The sequence below is a fragment of the Strix aluco genome, chromosome 1, assembly GCF_031877795.1.
Source record: "Strix aluco isolate bStrAlu1 chromosome 1, bStrAlu1.hap1, whole genome shotgun sequence".
In the NCBI taxonomy this organism is placed as follows: Eukaryota; Metazoa; Chordata; class Aves; order Strigiformes; family Strigidae; genus Strix; species Strix aluco.
The window spans coordinates 113,542,111-113,560,803 of record NC_133931.1 but is presented as its reverse complement, the minus strand read 5'-3'; the positions used below and the strand labels follow the sequence as shown (position 1 = coordinate 113,560,803).

Sequence of the window (18,693 nt, the reverse complement as noted above, 5' to 3'; positions counted from 1 at the left end):
CAGAAAGCAGATTCAGCAAAGTCAGAGCTCTTTTATAGGAGACAGTGTGTAACACTAAATTCACCACTGCAAGTCAGACAGAAACTGAGGTGAAAAATCTTCCCCTTGGCAAGCTCACCCCTAGCTTCACTGATGCTAATAAGTGCCCTGCAAGAGAGAGTAGCCTGTATAAGCACTGAGCTCACACAGAGTGCTCTCCTTCCAGCTGGATTAGGAAAGGTGTGTTTGACTGGCTAGGCTCTTCTCCAACTGTTTGGTGATTGTGAATTCTGCAGGATCCCATTATGGTAAAAGCAATGTCCATTGAGTCAAAATTAAGATTCTGATACAAGCCTAATTTACAGAATGATAAGCATTCACCATTGAAAAACCCAAGTTATGCATGCTCAGTACCTTTAACAAAAGTAAAAAACAAACAAATCAAGCCTAAACCTTGCTTTCTACTAAGAAGCTTAACTTTTGTCCTTCAAGTACACCAAGATACCTCAACATGGAAGAATTTTTAATGAAAACCCAAAGATACTGTAATTGCATTAAGATATAAACCAGGATCAATGGTAGCTGTTATTAAAACATTAAAGACCTTCACATATTCTGCTCTTTACTACATGACGTTAATTTTGTTGAGTAGCAGCCCAATTGGAAGGGACTATTAGAGTACTAAGAGGAGGATTAAAAAAACTGAAAAGCAGTGGCACTGTCACCTTCTGAACCCTTCCAAAAAAGTTTGTTTTTCTACACTCTGGAGTCAGCAATTTTTGAAATTTTTTTATACAACTGTGCGTTTCAGTCTGTGGTAATGATCACATCTTTAGAACACGGAGAATTAAACACGTGAATAGCTTCTTCTGTAACATGCTACCTAATAAGGTGAGCTGTTCTAGTATTAAGCAAAATGGTAAGATTAAAAATTCACAATGCTTTTGAGCATTCAGATTTTCAATTGATTCACAGCTTTTTAAGGCCAAAAGAGAACATTAAGATCTGTGATTCTGACCTCTCGGGTAACACAGGCCAGAGGATTCTGTCTAGAGATTCCTGTATTTAACTCAATAAATCCATAGATGAGTTAGAGCACATTCTTTAGAGAGACAGGTAATCCTGCTGTAAAGACTCCATGTGATGGAGTATCTACCGCTTTCCTTGATAAGCTAGAACAACCTGAATTACAATAGGTGTTAAAAATATGTCTTATTTCCCACTTTAATCCTTCAGCTGCAAGCTTCTTGCTTTCTATTACGCCTACAGTAAAAAAACTCATCAATACTCCACCATGTCTGTGTGCAGGCAGTACTAACTATGCTTAAATCCTACTCCCTGAAGAATTAAGTAAAATGAAGATGTCACTTTAGCAGTTTCATACCCTGCACACAGTAGCTTGCTCCCTTCTGAGTGAATCTGCTTCAACAAGAATCACGGGCACAAGAGGCAGGATAGGTTTCTCCGGGGCCCACCACTTGCAGAGCCTGGCATGTGAGGCAGCCTGCCACTCTAGGGGGCACAGCCTAGTACCTGGTGCCACTGACTTGACCTGAGAGTGAGGATATTTTTACTGGTAAAGTCCACAAGGATTATTAATAGAAGTATGGGACATGTTCCATACCACAGTGGAAACATCTGATGAGAAGGGGCCCCTGTGCTGCTAAGCTTTCTCTTCTGCTACTGCAGGCAATGACACGGTCTAGAAGTGTACTGCGTTTCATCCCACCCTAGTAGATTTACTGTTGTCACTGCAACATTAGTCAATAATTGGATTCATCTAATGATTAGAAACATTCTAATTTCCACTTCAAGTCCAGTGGGTAAAGTTCGTTCATACCACTTGCTCTTATTTCAGTATTGTCCTGTAGCTTAACCAGCTCCTTCCTTCCTCCTCAGTTATATCCATGATGTATTACTTACGGGCAGCAACTTCATTAATCTTCCCAGAGACTTTTTCATTGAACTAAAATAAGTCAGGTTCCTCTAATTTCCTGCCAGAAAATACCCTTTCACAAAGCTTAACAAGATCGGAAAGCCTTCTCTTACTGGTTATTTAAACTCATGTTGTCTTTAGTGTTAGTGGATCAGAGCTACCAATGATGTTCCACATGAACAGATCATTGTTGAGACCTCAACACTACTAATACTTCGGTATCTGCCCACTTCCAAATTTTCTCTATTGGTTTTGCAAGACTGTGTAATTACTTGTTCTTTTGTCACTACTTCACCAAATACAATTCCTTTCTTTGAGGTATGGACACAATGAGTTTGGCCATATGTACTGGGTCTGGCTGAGCCGGAATTGGTTTTCCCCTATAGCAGCCCTCATGGTGCTGTGTTTTATGTTGGGAGCTGGCAGGGTGTTGATAGCACACTGGTGGTGTGGCTACTGCTGAGTAGTGCTTACACAGCACCAAGGCTCTTTCCAACATTTTCCCCCCCAGTGGGACGGGGTGGGCAAGATCTTGGGAGGGGACACAACCAGGACAGCTGGCCCGAACTGACCAAAGGGATATTCCAGACCATATGACGTCTGCTCAGTATAAAGCTGGGAGAAAGGAGGAAGGGGGTGGGGTCACCCTTGGTCCTCCGAGGCAACCACTACACGTATTGGAGCCCTGCTTCCTGAGAAGGCCCGACATCGCCTGTTCATGGGAAGTAGAGAATAAATCTGTTTTCTTTTTTTGCTTTCGTGCGCAGACCTTTGCTTCGCTTTGCTAATATTAAAACTGCTTTTGTTTTACCACAAGAGTTGCAGGCTTTTTTTCCCTATCTTATTTTCTTTCCCCTCTTTGCCCTGTTGAGAAAAAAGGGGGAAGGGGGGGGAAGTGATAGAGTGACTTGGTGGGTACCTGGCATTTAGCCAAGGTCAAACCACCACACCGTATTAACACATATTTGTATCACCTAACTCATCAAGCTTCTCTTAAGAATACAGACACCAACAATAAACTAACGAATATTATTTAATTTGCATACAATAATTTGTGAGCTCAGTATTTACACAAAAAGATGCTTGAACCAACTTCCTTCCAAAAATAGCAAAAAGGAACTACTGACAGGGTGTTCAGGAAAACTGCTGTGTTTTAAGATTAATCCCAGCACTACGTGAAGTAAAATGTCTAAACTACCCTGCAGGTCAGTGAATAGAGATCAGGAGACTGATTAATTTATGCTTATGCTTGCATTAGAATAGTATTGCCTCCACACTGGTTTAAGGGTGTCAGGAAAGCTGTATTCATTGTGTAATAAAAGCTATTCTCTCTTCCTAGAATGTTCTTCCCTGCAATCAGAGAAAAAAAAAATTGTACTCTTTCTAACCACTATTTTTAGAAAATAGGGAAAAATATTTTTTATGAATTTTTTTTCTTTTATTTTTGTTTTTAAGGAGCAAACCTTGATTTCTGATCCAGTAGCATTTCTATAGCTCCCCTTCCTCCCCACAACACCACATTGCCACAAGCATTCAGTTAACCAAATTTCCTGGGGTTTTCCAGTAATCTAACTATCTATTTTCAGAGTTTGTCAATGTGAGATTAATTCTATCACCATTTTGGTCAAAGCATCATCACAGTCTGAAACAAAAGAGCTAATGTAGCAAGAATAATATATTATCCCATAAAGGCTGAGAAAGATGTAGAACAGAAGACAGAAAATAGTAACACTTGGTAGCAGTAACTATAGTAAATGTCGATGCAGTTCACTTTGTACTCATTCAATGTTTTCACAGTGTTTTAAAGGAACTATTGTAGAATTTCCACTTAATTCTAAATGTCAGAAATGATTGTTGAAGAGCTCCTTTTCAAGAAGGCCACAACCCAATTTATTACATCTGAAAAGATTATCAACTTGCATTTTTATTCTTATCCATCCAATTTTCACCACTAGGTGGTGCAAGATAATAACACACGTTACACAGGATGGGCAAGAACAGAAAACTACCCAAAACGTGCAGACTTGTGTCACCTTATTTTCTGTCTTGTAGATTAAAAAGATTTAAAATTTAAAATTTTGTAGATTTTAAGTTTACAAGAAAAAAAAATAATTTTAACTTGGTTCATTATCAAAATCACATATATCAAAAACAATCAAATCATACATATAATGTAGGTAAGTGTTCACATCATTCAGACAATACCATAGATAACAGAATTCGATTCCATACTCACAAAGTATGTCTTCAAAATGAGACAGAAAAGTCCCATATTTTTAAAATTCTGCAAGAGGAGGTGCTTTGCATTTTTTAGTACTGTGGACAGAAGTACTGCATTAGGCCTCTGACTGAAGGTTAGATACACTTAGAAACTACACTTGCATGCACTTAGGGTTTTCTTGGCTATAAATTCAGTTGTATGTTTCTGCAGGTACATACCAAAAAAATGCCATCAACTAACATTCATATTCTTATTTAAGAAAACCACCACAGTTTGTAATTAAAAAAAAAGAAATCTGTTTTATGTGTGGTTGCAATTCAAGTGAACAGTTCAGTTGATCCTATTTTGAACATCAGCATAATAATGAAATAAATATACACACTAAAAATCGGGAGAACAGTGAATAACGTAATATTTGTTAAGCAGAATTCAGGGGATGTATCTTCTGGTTTATTGATAATAATCTGTCACACAAAGTCAATTTGCAAGGTGATTACAGGCAGAAAACGGCAAGTGTCTGTTGGTAGACAAACTTAATTGCTAGCTGCTGCTCACACAGATCTGTCAGTGGCAGCTGCTTCCCAAGCTAATGGAGAAAAAGGGACTATTTAGACGGTAAAGTGGGAAATATTTTAGGAAAGAATAAGGGACCTGTCATCTAGGTATTCTTTTTTTATGCATGAAGAAGTAAGACACATATCTCCAGTACCATTTCAAAAAGCACTCTTAGAGACAGTCAAGAACTCTTACAAATCTGTTTTTAGGACAGATGAAAATATTTTATCTTTTCTTTTGGAATCTGACCACTTTTGTTCACATCACCCCTGAAGTTTTTGCCCATTTTTAAAATAAGTCGATAAAGCTTTTCTTTCTTTCCCTGTCATCTGCCTTCCAGATGTTCAGGCAGGAGATCCAGGTAGGAGATTACATTTGAATGCTTAAGAATGCATTTGCCGTAAGTGTTATAAATCTGCCTTAGAAGGATCAGTCTCAACTTCAACATTTTGCTTCTGAAAAACCTCCAAAATGATTCATCTAAGCCACTGTATCCTAGTAAAGAAGTTGCCAATACAGAAACGTTCATAATTATTTTCAAGGCTTCAAAATTTTCTCTCAGGGAAATTTAAAGGCAAAGAACACTCCTTTAGTGAGTCAACATATTTTCAGTAATAGCAACAGCATTCACATTTGTTTAAAAAGACAAAGAAGGTGTCCTGACACCAACTTCTATATTATATGGATTTAATAGAAAATGCTGCCATATACATTAATAGTGCTTTTATATGGATTTGTGCTTCTATACTTCATTTGTGGAGTCTTCTGATCATATTCAACTGTTCTAATCCATGTAATCTCAAGAATCAATGTCTGAGAAGACTCGCTGGAGTACAGAACCTAACTTTTTTGAAGAAAGAGGAAGACATATTTGAATCTTCCTCTCTTCCCTTGGACAGCCATAAAATGCACCTTCCTCAGAGAGAGAGAGGGGGGAGGAAGGTCTGAGAAAAGGAGGTATTTTCTTGAATTTGTTAACCTTACACTTATTATAAGCATTTTATAACCATTTTATCACCATCTAATCTACAAGATAAAAGGAAAAATAAAATCAATATACACAGCTACTTGAAGGCACCTGTAATTAGGCTGACATTCTTTTGAGACTTTTTTACTGGCCACCATTTATGCAGCAGATCCAACAGTTGAAATCTTAGGTTGGTATCGCTGCATTAGATAGGTCTTTATCAAAAGCTAAAGCTATTTGGGGTTGGAAGATAAGGTTGATGGCACAGCCTCCCTAATTAGCAGGTCTAATGTGCAAATTATTAAGTACCTCTTTCAACTTCTGGTGAATGCACTTTGACAATAGTTTAATGGGATCTAAAAGCACATTACAGGATTGGAATCAATATGCTGATAATAGAATTCCTACCTTCTACCACTGACAGAGGCAATAGAGCCCCTTTTGAATGTGTCTTTCATTGCAGATAACGCTTTTGTGCCACAATTGCTGGATGGACACTGTCATGAGGATAGCTATTTACAATGATAGATTTATGATGCATTTATTGGGCACTAATTTATTAGATACTAAAGTGGTTGTTTAGCTGAAAACTAGATAATGTACATTCAGCGTAAAGGAGTGCAAATTAAGCTCTTTTCCCAAAGTGAATTAGTCTTACCTTGACACAATTAATTAGTATGCAATGATTACAGGAGTCAAATACCCGATAAAATGTATTTATCCATATGAGGTATATTAATGTAATGAAGTATAAAAAGTAACTTGTTGCATTAAACACAGAAGACAGTGACAAGAACCAATTTGTTCTGTTGAACTACACTAACATGTCGTGTCATTAAAAGATGGTTAATACTTCACAGGTGTAGTGTTCTCTCTCCAAGTATAAACATAGCAAAACAGCATTAGGGTATTTCATTTAACTTACATTTCATTTAGTTACTCAGAAACTCACTGTTACATTTAATCTTCCTTTAAAAGTTACGCCAAACAATTAAAAATCAAAAGTCATAATAATACTAGCCATAGCCCTCAGAATTTTAACGAACAAATTAGGCTTCTTGTCAAGAATGCACTTTTTACATGGTTTTGTTGCAGTAGGTAGAGCTGGCAACATCTCTAACTTGAATCGCCTTTTATGTTATTTCTGAGCTACTTCTCTTTTCTACGTATTTGTATTTTCTGGATTTGTATTAGCTGCGATCAACAAAACTATTACTTTAAGTGCATTTAAACAAATGGCTTTAAAATATAAACAACAGACTTTTTTTCCCCCCAGAAAATCCTAAATTATATTGGAAACTGCCATCTTTCGTGCTTTGCAACCTAGTAACCAAATAAATGGATACTATAGAACTCAATTCAGTATCAGTCACTGACAGCACATGCTGCAACAGAGCAGGTACTCTACTGTACAATATTGTACAATAGAGTAGGCCCTCAAAGAACATGCTTTTTGAGACATCTGTATCACATGCCTTTATTTCAAGGCTTTGAGTGTTTTTCTAAAGACAGTGCAGGTCAGAAGTTTTTATATAGGGACCGTAACCCAGGGGAAAAAATAACATGGCATAAGTTTAATATGAAACATTATCTATATCAGGCAATTGTTGACTCTCCCCCTCAGTATGATTCAGGAATCCCAAATCTGAGGATACCGTTTTAAAATTGTAATGCAATCCAGGTTTTAGGATCTTCCAAAATGACAGGAAATGTATAACAGAAGAATACAGATAAAGTCCGAGCCTGATGCTGTTAAAGCAGAGGACTAGCTGCTGCATCTCCGTGGTGCTGCTGTCTCTATGAGATGCACATAGTCCCAGGCGTCCCCGGCCAACAGGCAAACCCAAGAAAACTGCTCACCCCCTTTAATAGTCTCTATTTCTTCCACAAGAACCAAGGCTGAATTCAGATGCTGCTGCATGTCACAATGTGGTCAAGTCTACTTTTTTTTTATCCAATTATTAAATACCATAATCAAGTATAAGTAGGCCATAAGTAGTACACAACTTTAAATCCTCAAAAATGAAAGACGAAGTGTGACAAAAGATTTGATGTGCTAATACAGTTAAAACTCCTTAAAGGCACACTTTTCAAGCTCTAGTGACACTTTATTTTCTACTATAAGTGATCTTTAGTACTCACAACAGAGCAAATAAAAGCCATAATCAAATTATATAGTACAATTGTGTCAAAAACTCATATTTAAGGACCTGACTAACTGGTTTTCAGAAGCACTGAACACCCATTTCTCCACTCTGACTCACCTGGTGTCTCAGCCCTTCAAAAAAAAAAAAAAGGGATTTTTTTTAAAAAAAAAAAATTAAAGTCTAACTTCAGGCCCTTTACTTTGAAAACTACAGCTAAAGGAGACAACATTTATATCACCAAAAAGGGTCACTATCTAAAACCATTCTGATTTCTAACTCTGATTCCAAAACCAGGCAGTACTGTAGTTTACATATCACCTAACTTTTGCAATTATTTGAAGTGCAATCAAAGAAACAACATATTTTGTTCAAGAAATTATCTTGGGCAATAGAACTTTTCATGTATGATTGTTAGAAAATAATCACTATAGTCTACTCCTTGAAAGACCAGACCTTTCAGTCATCATCAAAAGTTTTTTTTCAAGTACACGATTAGTTATTGTCTATCCAAATATTGAATCAGAATCTCCATGATGCCTCACAACATACAGCACCTTTAACAGTTGTTTCCTGTCACTTTTAAATTAAAAAATGATTTAGTAGGGGTAGTAATGATTCATCAGTCATACGTAAAAGAAAACAAGAAGCGAAAGCCATTCTTACCTGTGCTTCCCCAAGGTCATTATTTACCACAGTGAAGTTTAGTCCAAGTTCTTCCACATCCCCTTCATAGCTCTTGAGAAAAAGCAAATTTTTGTACATTTCTGGATCTAATGAAGCTAAATGATGAATGTCAACATCAGCACTTGTCCCCAGTAATTTTGAGAGGAAAAAACTAGCAAATGGCAGCTCCACCAGCATATTTTCATAAAGAGCCTGAAAAACAAAGCAATTAAAAACACATTAGATTTTATTGTTGTACATGCAGGAATCCTGAAGGCTATGGCCTATTCCTCAACTTTTTAATAATTCCTTCTTAATTTGGTGCCTGAATAGGATCTTCTGATATGGCAATAGCCCAGATATTGCATGAATTTAAAAATCTTAATCTGAAGTTTCAAATTTGAATGTTCTTGTGAAATACCAAGCTCCCAAATTTTACAAATTAATTATGTGGTGATTTGAAAGGTAAGATCACTGCTTTTCTCATCAATCTTGTACGAAGTATGATAGCAAACAGGAAGCGTTGCATAGGTTGTCAAGAAAAGCAAAGTTTGCTAAAGGACAATGGAACTGCATCAAGAATGTCTTCCAGAAAAAGTTAGGATCTCTATCTCCACTAGCACCGTCACGAGCGATATTCTTCCACTCATATCCATTGCTACACGTAAAATATTCTGCCCCTTAAAAATAACTATGTAAAACCAGCACATATTAAACTAATCCAAATAAACTATTTTTCTTGCATGTTATAGATTCATCACTGCATATTTGTAGTGAATTCTACTACTTAATGGCATCATCAAACCATCCTAATTTCCAAGTCGAAATCTTACCAGTTATGACTGTATCATATGTCCAATCCTTTCTATGCCTGACACGGTTACACCCGTCAAAAGATTACTGAGCCAAAAGTGAGCCTGACCCACATGCATAGCACTCATGAAACATGTATTTTTACTGTAAACTGAGTTTCCTCAAGAATTTTCAAAAATGCACAAAACTCCAGCAACACCACTCTCACTTGATCTACTGTATGACCACATTTTGATGTAATGCAAAGCAACTTTGTGTATTTTTCATATAATAACTAACGACTTCTTGTTTATTGGAAGAAAAAAGTACTTATGGTAGCTCTCAAAAGAAGGTGAGATGGCAATTTCACAGCTAAAAAGAGAAAGCATGACATCATTTAGAGAAAGCCTACATGAATAAAGAAAAAGTAAAAAACGGTTGCCTTTTAAAAAAAACATTCCTGAAACACGCTGTCTGTGCCTTTCCCATTGTCCAGTCTGTTTGCCACATCAGCATCTCTAACAATGACAACCAAATCTTTAAAATATCATTAATATCATTGCCAGGCTGATCAGAAAAGGCATCATCAACATAGTATCACTGTTTGTTCTCTTTTGACTCTTGAAGAGCAGTGTTTTGGCATTACTTAATTCCTCCATAATCACTGTGAACTTAGAAAAGCACGCACAATGAGCAAAAAAAGGAAAAAAGAATAAATGTAGCTGTAATCACTCAATGATATTCCACAAAGACATTAAGAAAAATATACACAATTCCTTAAACTTTTGAAAGAACGTTTCTATGAGGTGAGTTAGACCTTGCAGAAAGAATTGAGAATAACGAGTTCAAAGCCAAAGGGTGCATTATATTTAGAGCTGTATGATTTATTCAAGGTGTAGAAGTCGAAATCCTCATTTGTATAGTTGACTTTAAAAGCAAACTAGAGGGATAAATCATTAATTTGCAATGTATAAGGTCAGTGTTTGCTGTTCCTGCATTAGTAACAATAAAGCCATTGTAATTCCTTAAATACATCAAAGCTACCCGAATTTAAAATGGAATTCAATCTATGACTCATAAAATGTAAATGCAGAGGTGTAATTTTTTACACAAGGCAGGTTTAAGCCTTTAGAGCATTTAATATACAAGGACTAATAAATGATAGCACTAAAAACTATGATCACATCAGCTAAATGGATTATAAATTAAATTTCCATAATGTATGCAACTGAAATACAAATGTAGACATAAATCAAGGTATTTTCTAAACACAGGTTAATTACACAAATTCAAAACCTGTCTATTTTTTATGCAAAATAATCCACTTAGCATTTTTCAAACTGGTCTTAAGTCTTAGCCACTTGCAACGCTTGATCCTAGAAGCCTATCAATAACTCCTCATCAGGAAAAAACAGCAATAGGTATATTGAAGAAACTTGTATGTTATTTTTCAAGTGTCTGTCTTTTATGAGTGTTTATTGCCAGAAATTGTGCCAAAATGATTTGAAATAAAAAGGATTAATTATAGTAGAAGCTTTTTAATATAAGTGAGTGCAGCTGCAATGCAATTAATGCAAATTGTGATGCTATCAGGAAAATAAATGTGAACAACATCACTGGCTATTTCTGTTTGCTGCCAAATAACTTCAGTAATTTACTACATTAAGAATCAATAAAAAAATAATGCATTTCAAATGCATCACTATTAATCTTCAGGTAGTTCCAAAGTGAACATTTATAACTTCATCTAAAAACTATATAAAGCATTTTTAAATAAACTAAATTGTGAAACTTGATAATAACTTTAATTACTTCTCTTAGCTAAGTGATTGCAGTATTAAAAACAAAGTATTTTTGGAAACAAGACAAACAGCAGTGTTGTAATTAGTTTGAAAGTCAAGCTATCCTAATAAAGTTTGATAAAAAATGCACTAAAACTCCGGTAAATAAAATCACGATAAACTTCATTTTTGTTTCAAAGAGGTAAATTACACCACTACAGCTCCAGCACTGTGCAGAGATGCTGAGGAATGCTGGTACAACTGAATATGACTAAATGAACTGAATCTTTAGTTTTCAGTTTCCATCTATCTTCCCTGTTTCTCAGTCAGCATAAACTGATCAAACTACCTGTTGCTGCCAAAAGATGTGATTCCACCCATTCCTGCCAGAACGATGAAATGAATCAGCTTGCTGATTCAACTGGGTTTCTCTGCAAGTAGAGTACTGTAGAGGAGAGGTTACATGAGCATACAACATGCTGAGTAAGGTTCAAAATTTACCAATTATTTATGTTGTGCTTTGTCTGGGGTGTTGGGTTTTGGTTTTGGGGCGGTGGGGTGGGTGTTGGTGGACACAACACATACACTGCCTGAAGTTGAGCTTTCTTTCAAATCAGAATCAGATCTTAGTCACAGCTATGGCTGAAACTGGGTAGGAAGAGCAAGACCATTTGTTTCAACAGTAGCACAACCTTAGAGCAGCCAGTTGCCCATGGAAGTCCACCCTGATGGGTATTTTTCTTACTGCTAATCTAATGGCCAAAAGGGGAGATTCTCTCCTTCCCTCTTTTCCCTGAGTGAATTGTCTTGGGGAGCTATAAGTTATCTGATTTTAAGCTTAGTTTTCTGCCCACTGAACTCTCTGACTGGACTCTGCAACATCAACATAAAGGAGGCAAGAGCCCAACATCAGTGACAGGCAAGGGAATGGTGACCACCTCTTACAGAGGTAACCAGTTGTCAGATTAATTACCTTCAGTATGAAGCTGCACCGTTAGAATATACTTATTACAATAGAAGGTCACACTCTCCCTACAGCAGCAGTCGTCTTTTTTCCTCCAGCGACCAATAAGCAACAACACTGACAAAAGGAACTGGCTTGCTCTTGGAAGGAGGTGACTACTTCTGTTTGACTAAGTCAGAAGTTCCTGTTCATACACTGCTTCAAAAGATCAAAGCCAGCAAGCTTAACCAATATTTATTTTAAAACTAACTTCTTCTCAAACTTCAAGTACTCTTACCCTTTGGCAAGTTTCCTTTAGCTCTTATGGTCATCACCTATGGGACGGATGCCGTTCTGTGATGAATTCTGAGAGTTCACATTCCCAACTTTCCTACCTAAATGAGCACCTTGACTTCATTGTCTCTATCCTGCAGTCCCATAAACTGCAACTGACTTACATAAAGCAAAAAAATCCAGATAGGAAGTAATGAAAGGAATAATTGGTGGTCAAATAGGACATCAGACTTCTAGTTTCTAACTTGGGGGGGGGGGGGGGGGCGGGCAAGGAACAAACACCTTAACAGAGCCTATACAGCTCTGCCTCCTCGAAAGGCTGGGAGTATTAGGATTCCACTTTCATGGAAGTGCAATTTGCAGATGCAAGCTTGGGGCAAGAACCTCATCTGAAGCAGAGACAGGGATGTCTACATCAAGGGCGATCACCCAAGCACTGTAATGCTCGTAGGGTGACACATTCCCAGTAGCTAAAACATTACATCTGCTGAAAGGGCCAACCTGGATTTCCCAGCACTATTTTTCAAACTCATTTAGGTTGGGGATGTTCTTTAGGCAAAATTATGACAGTTGCAGATAACCATTAAAATAACTTAAAAGCTTCCAAAATAACTAAACAAAACAAAGCAAACAAACAAAACTGGTTTTTGGTAACAAATTATTTTTGGTACTCTTCACCCCAGTGTTTTCCCAATTATCTGACAATGCCCTACTAGCGGGTTTGTTTTGTTTTTTAAAGTAAATGGTTAAAAGAAGTTTCTTCTGGTTAAAAGGCCAAGATCAGTAATTTCACAATGGAAGACGTAGTATTCAGCAAAAGGAACTTCATACACCTGCCTCCCCCTCTGTGTGTGAAAGCCTGTAGGACACACCAAAATATTAAAAACAAGCACAATAACAGAAAGCCTACTGTGGTTAATAGGTTTTGACTTCGCACACAAAGCATGCAGTCTGAAGTCTGTTGCTCCTCTTTTATATAATAATAGCTAATTGTGATTACAGTACAGTTCAACTATAATTGACTGCAACATGGACTAGCTACAAAAGCCTTTACTCAATTCAGTGACACAGATCACAACTTGGTCATCTAAAGTGAAAAAATATTATGTTCAAATACTTGTGAATATACTGAATGCATTCATTAAACACCTGTGATGTGGGGGAACAAGGAAGGGTCTTTTAAGGCAAGCAACTTTCAGAATATAGGCATGCCATCAGCAGCTTTAATAACAAATTATGGAAAAAAGATCTCGGCTGGAAGGACAGCTGTATACAGTACATAGTAAGAAAGGAACAAAAATGACACAGTTCTCTGGACAAGGAGAACGTTTCTTCTTATTTTCAACATAATGAGAATAATATCTGACACGGTCACTATCACAATATTATTTAAGCACTACATGGGCACACAAGGTATTGTTCAGGTATCACCCCAAGATTTAGGAAACAGCTCTTCAGAATGAAAAGACTTTATGCAACAACCCCCAGCAGCGCTACAGGCTTGGGGAGGAGTGGCTGGAGAGCTGCCAGTCAGAGAGGGGACCTGGGGGTGTTGATTGACAGCCGGCTGAACATGAGCCAGCACTGTGCCCAGGTGGCCAACAAGGCCAATGGCATCCTGGCTTGTATCAGAAATGGCGTGGCCAGCAGGGACAGGGAAGTGATCTTACCCCCATACTCGGCACCGGTGCGGCCACACCTCGACTACTGTGTTCAGTTTTGGGCCCCTCACTACAAAAAGGACATTGTATTACTCAAGCGTGTCCAGAGAAGGGCAACGAAGCTGGTGCAGGGTCTGGAGCACATGTCGTACGAGGAGCGGCTGAGGGAACTGGGGGTGTTTCGTCTGGAGAAGAGGAGGCTGAGGGGAGACCTCATCGCCCTCTACAACTGCCTGAAAGGAGGTTGCAGAGAGCTGGGGATGAGCCTCTTTAACCAAGTAAGAAGTGACAGGACCAAAGGGAATGGCCTCAAGTTGCACCAGGGAAGGTTTAGACTGGATATTAGGAAGCATTTCTTTACAGAACGGGTTGTTAGGCGTTGGAATGGGCTGCCCAGGGAGGTGGTGGAGTCCCCATCCCTGGAGGTGTTTAAGAGTTGGGTCGACATAGCACTGAGGGACATGGTGTAGTTGGGAACTGTCAGTGTTAGGTTAATGGTTGGACTGGATGATCTTCAAAGTCTTTTCCAACCTAGATGATTCTGTGATTCTGTGAATGTTTTAAAACTAGAGGAAATTTAAGCTAATCATTTCAGATAAATTAGCTATATATAGTAGAAGTTACATGAGTATTACAACATACTGAATAAGGTTCAAACTGTGTAAACAAATTCACAGGTGAAGCAACTAAACCTCCCTGACTGTAAGAAAAGGCACTAAAGCTGCCTCACACTTTCAGGTCTAAAACTAATTCTCTCATTTATTATTTCAATTAAAATGTTTCTTAAGAAAAATAATTAATCATTGTTCCTACTTTCCATTAATCCTTTACAACCCAGAACTCTCTTTTAAAACCAAAACAATGCTAAAGTCATACTCCTAGAAAGATCCACAGTTTATGGGATGAGGCAGTAAATGACTGGGCTTAAATTCAGTCATTTCCCTAATCAGCCCCCAAGACCATAACCCTTTCTACTTCAGTCATTTTAAACAGTTACTATTAAATAATACTTAGCACTTACAGAGTGCAATAGATCTTCAAAGCTGTACAGAACCATTAATAAAAATGATAGAAAAATCGCAAAACCATTAGAACTTCCTTCTACCTTATTATTTATATCCTAGAAATATCTCATCACACTCACAAAGGCTTTGGGGCCAGCAAAGCCTTTTCTACCCTAATGAAAAAGATAAAACTAAAAATGTGAGTTACATTAAAATTAACATTTTTGGAGCATTTTTAAAGCTAGCATTTAGTAATTTTAAGATAAAATAATTTCTTACAGATATACTTAATAATGTGTTTTAAAGTGAGCAAAACCAAATTGATATTGTTCCTAACACCCATATGACAAAATAAAACTAATTCTATCAGGTGTGTGTCACAGCACACTATGTCTGCTATCTGGTAGCTTTAAGTCACTGTTTCTCAGTTCTCTGAGCTCTACACTAGCAGAGGCATCTAGATGCATTCATATTACCATAGTAATGGAAAATCTGGTACATTATCTTCCCTGTATGACTGTGAAAATTCATAGTGCACTTTTTGTACAAATACTGGATGCTTTTTCTGTCTTTTAAAAAAGTAAGAGTCTGAAATACCACAGCTAGATGCCTGTAATTAGGCTTCTGAGAGAGCTTTATTAACACCCCCTGCAGCAGTGCTGGTATCCTCATATTATTTTTTTTTCATAAAAAATAAAGTCTTTTGTAAATTGGTTTTACTTTTGATTTCCCACTCACCGGGAATTTGAAGGTCAGTAAGTACAAGTTCACAGAAGTTCCAGAGATCTGGGGTAGCAAGACTCAGATGCGAAGGGCCTGCCTGTCAAATTCGCTGCAGTCAGTGTAAATACCTGAAATGGACTGCAGGTGTGTGATAAGCACAAAACGAACTCATGACTGACTCATCAACACATTACCATAAAAATGTAGGGATTCATTTCCAAAGACTCCATTGGAGCATATTAAGTATAATGACCCTGATTTTTAATTTAAAAATGAAAAGTCATGGTAGTATTTAGGACCTATTTAATTTTGTTAGAAGAATTTTTATTACCAAAATAAGAGTGCTTCAGAAATGTTGGTATTTGCAGAAAACCACCACATCAGCTTGGTACTTCCTTTCTGTTTTAATAGGAACAGTTATCTCTGTAACTTAAGCCATGTGTATTATATGAATTGCTATCAATGTCATTTGGGGGATTTTGAGGGATGAGAGAGGGAACGACTAGAGGTACCTGTGGATACTGGATAACCGATATTTATCATTCACTACTGAAGTTCCAGAAAAGGCTTAATAGATTTTTCTTGTCTCAAATTTAATCATAATTTAGTAAGAACTGAAGATGAAAGGAAGATATCTCCTCCTTATTTAAGTTCTAATCTTCTGGAAAACTGAAACATTTACTACTACATACTAACCTCCAGATATGCTTCTAAGATAAATCTGTATTTTAATAGCGGTGAAACTAGTCATTTTTGAAGACAGTTCAAAATAGAACAAAAAATTTCAGTAAATATTCCAAACCTAATTGATTGAAATGGACATAGGTGTTTCCAACTGTGAAAAAAGATCAGGATACCATTACCACACACTCTAACTGTTTATTTATTCCCTGTCTAGGAACCTGATTTAGAGGCAATAAAATGCAATCAGTACACAAACCAGAAGCAGGAATCATCTGCTAATGGAACTTTTAATTGAGGAGTGACCACTGACATGAGGTAATTCTTTCCATGCAGAACTCCTTGCAGAGACCCTTATGCACTTTATCACAGTAAACAATCACTAACATATGCATTAAAGAAAATTTAAATACATTATGACCCAATAAATATCACAATCCATCAATACACACTTTTCCTTCCTAAAGATTTAGAGTTAAAATACCACATTTCAGCAGTCTTTTAGTGCTAGACATATATTTACAAGGTTGGTACTAACATAGCTATTTGTAATCAAAAGATAATTGGTTATGTTCAATGAACCAGAACACAAAGGAATTGTCAAGCTGAATAACCATGTCAGAAAATAGAGTGAGATTAGTTTACATCTACATTCATAAATCATGAAATAACTTCTATAAGGTACAAAGTTCACTCTTATGATTGTGTTTCTGCACTGTGAAAGTATAATTAAAAGAGCATGCCACTTTACATGGTAAGTTCCTGTTTTGATTCCATTTCAGATGATTCAGGATTTTCTGAGACAAATGATCATCAGCTAACTTGCTTTTAAGCAAAATGCTGACTCTACAAAATCATGTGCAGGGTAACTGAAATTAATAAAACAAAAAGTTTATACAAATTACCTCCTCTTTGTATCAGTATAACTAATTCCAAACCTTTCTAGATCCTAGTAGTATCAATTGTGGCTGCAACACAAATCAATTAAGAGTGTACTGATTTAAGCCAAGCCAAAGTGGATCTTAATTAAACAGACAGTAAGCAAGGGGAAAGGTTAGCCTAAAAATCAGAAGGAAAAAACACACCACCCTTCAGCAGTCAGAGAAACAGGAAGAGTAGGAGCGCAATGCTTCACACACCATCCTATCAAATGTTCACAGTATACGAAACCCAGTTCTCACTGTAGAGTTTCCTTGCTTTGTTTTCTCTCTACAAGGTTTTGGCAAAGAACGGGCACACAAGTATGTTACTAGAAATATTTGCTTGAAGGTTTTAACTCCATATGTGCAGCTTATTAATGATTTAAGAGTTTAGGATCTGATCCAGGTCTTGCTGTGAAAAGGCTCCCACTGATTTAATCTGTCTTAGATAAGGCCTGAGGATGATTAAGAACTACTCTAGTTTTTCTGTGAAATGGATACTGTAGACACTGCTAATCTTAGAATTGTACCTTGCAGCCAGGAATAATATCTCACACAACAAATGATCTATCACAGCTCTATTCAAAGTTACAAACAGTAACTGCAAGGCACACTCTCTAAGATACAGAAAAATAATCAATAATTAATGGTCCCATATTTACTGCTAGGGTAATAAAATTTGTATTTGATCTACTATTACCCTTCTAATGCTTAATTTTACCAAAAGACATATTTTATAACTTTTTTCCAATTATATATGCTTAACATTTAGATATGTGCACAGAACAGTCCATTATATCTTAAATCAGTATAGTAACCTACAAAAAGTCATATGAAAATAAACAACTTAAACCTTTATCAGTGTAATAATATCCACCAGGCCATGCAAATTACTGACCTCCTATATAATATTAAATACTAACGATCAAAGACTAAACCTAGATTGTCTCATCTATCCATCACCAAAATAATGCTTAAATTTAAAATAAACACATTATTTTTGCTCCATCCTTTCTGCTTCTCCCAAAGTTCTTTATTTGGATCCACAAAGGAAGGACTCTGTTCAAAACAACAATAACCTGTTGTTCTTTATACTGCCTTCCCAACCATTTAAGACAAAAGCTAGGCCTTGGCAAAACGACTCTACATCTTTTCTGAAAACTCCAGTGTCTTCCAAGGACTGCAGATTCTATTGCTTAGAAGAGACTTCATACTGTATTTCAAAGATAGTGCATATGTTCTTCAGCAACATGAATGCATGACTCACTAGTGCTCTTCAATATGCTGGGATAAGAGAAGAGAAATTGAAATGGTAGAATTCAGCATAAGCAAAGATGCTGAGTGTATTAGACAAAAATCTCTAGTGTCAGAAAGAGTCACTTTGTTAAAGGTGCAAAGACAATCATTGCAAAACATTATACATGCA

General features: G+C 36.8%; 1 protein-coding gene across 4 annotated transcripts in view; it reads right to left on the bottom strand.

The window, feature by feature from the left end:
- The window catches only part of UBE3C (ubiquitin protein ligase E3C), an 84,671-nt gene that overhangs the window by 11,011 nt on the left and 54,967 nt on the right, over positions 1–18,693 (bottom strand). For all 4 annotated transcript variants that reach the window (XM_074831682.1, XM_074831697.1, XM_074831691.1 and 1 more), the window contains one exon: positions 8,469–8,681. In XM_074831682.1, coding sequence (XP_074687783.1) covers positions 8,469–8,681 — 213 coding nt within the window. The remainder of the gene's footprint in view (positions 1–8,468; positions 8,682–18,693) is intronic.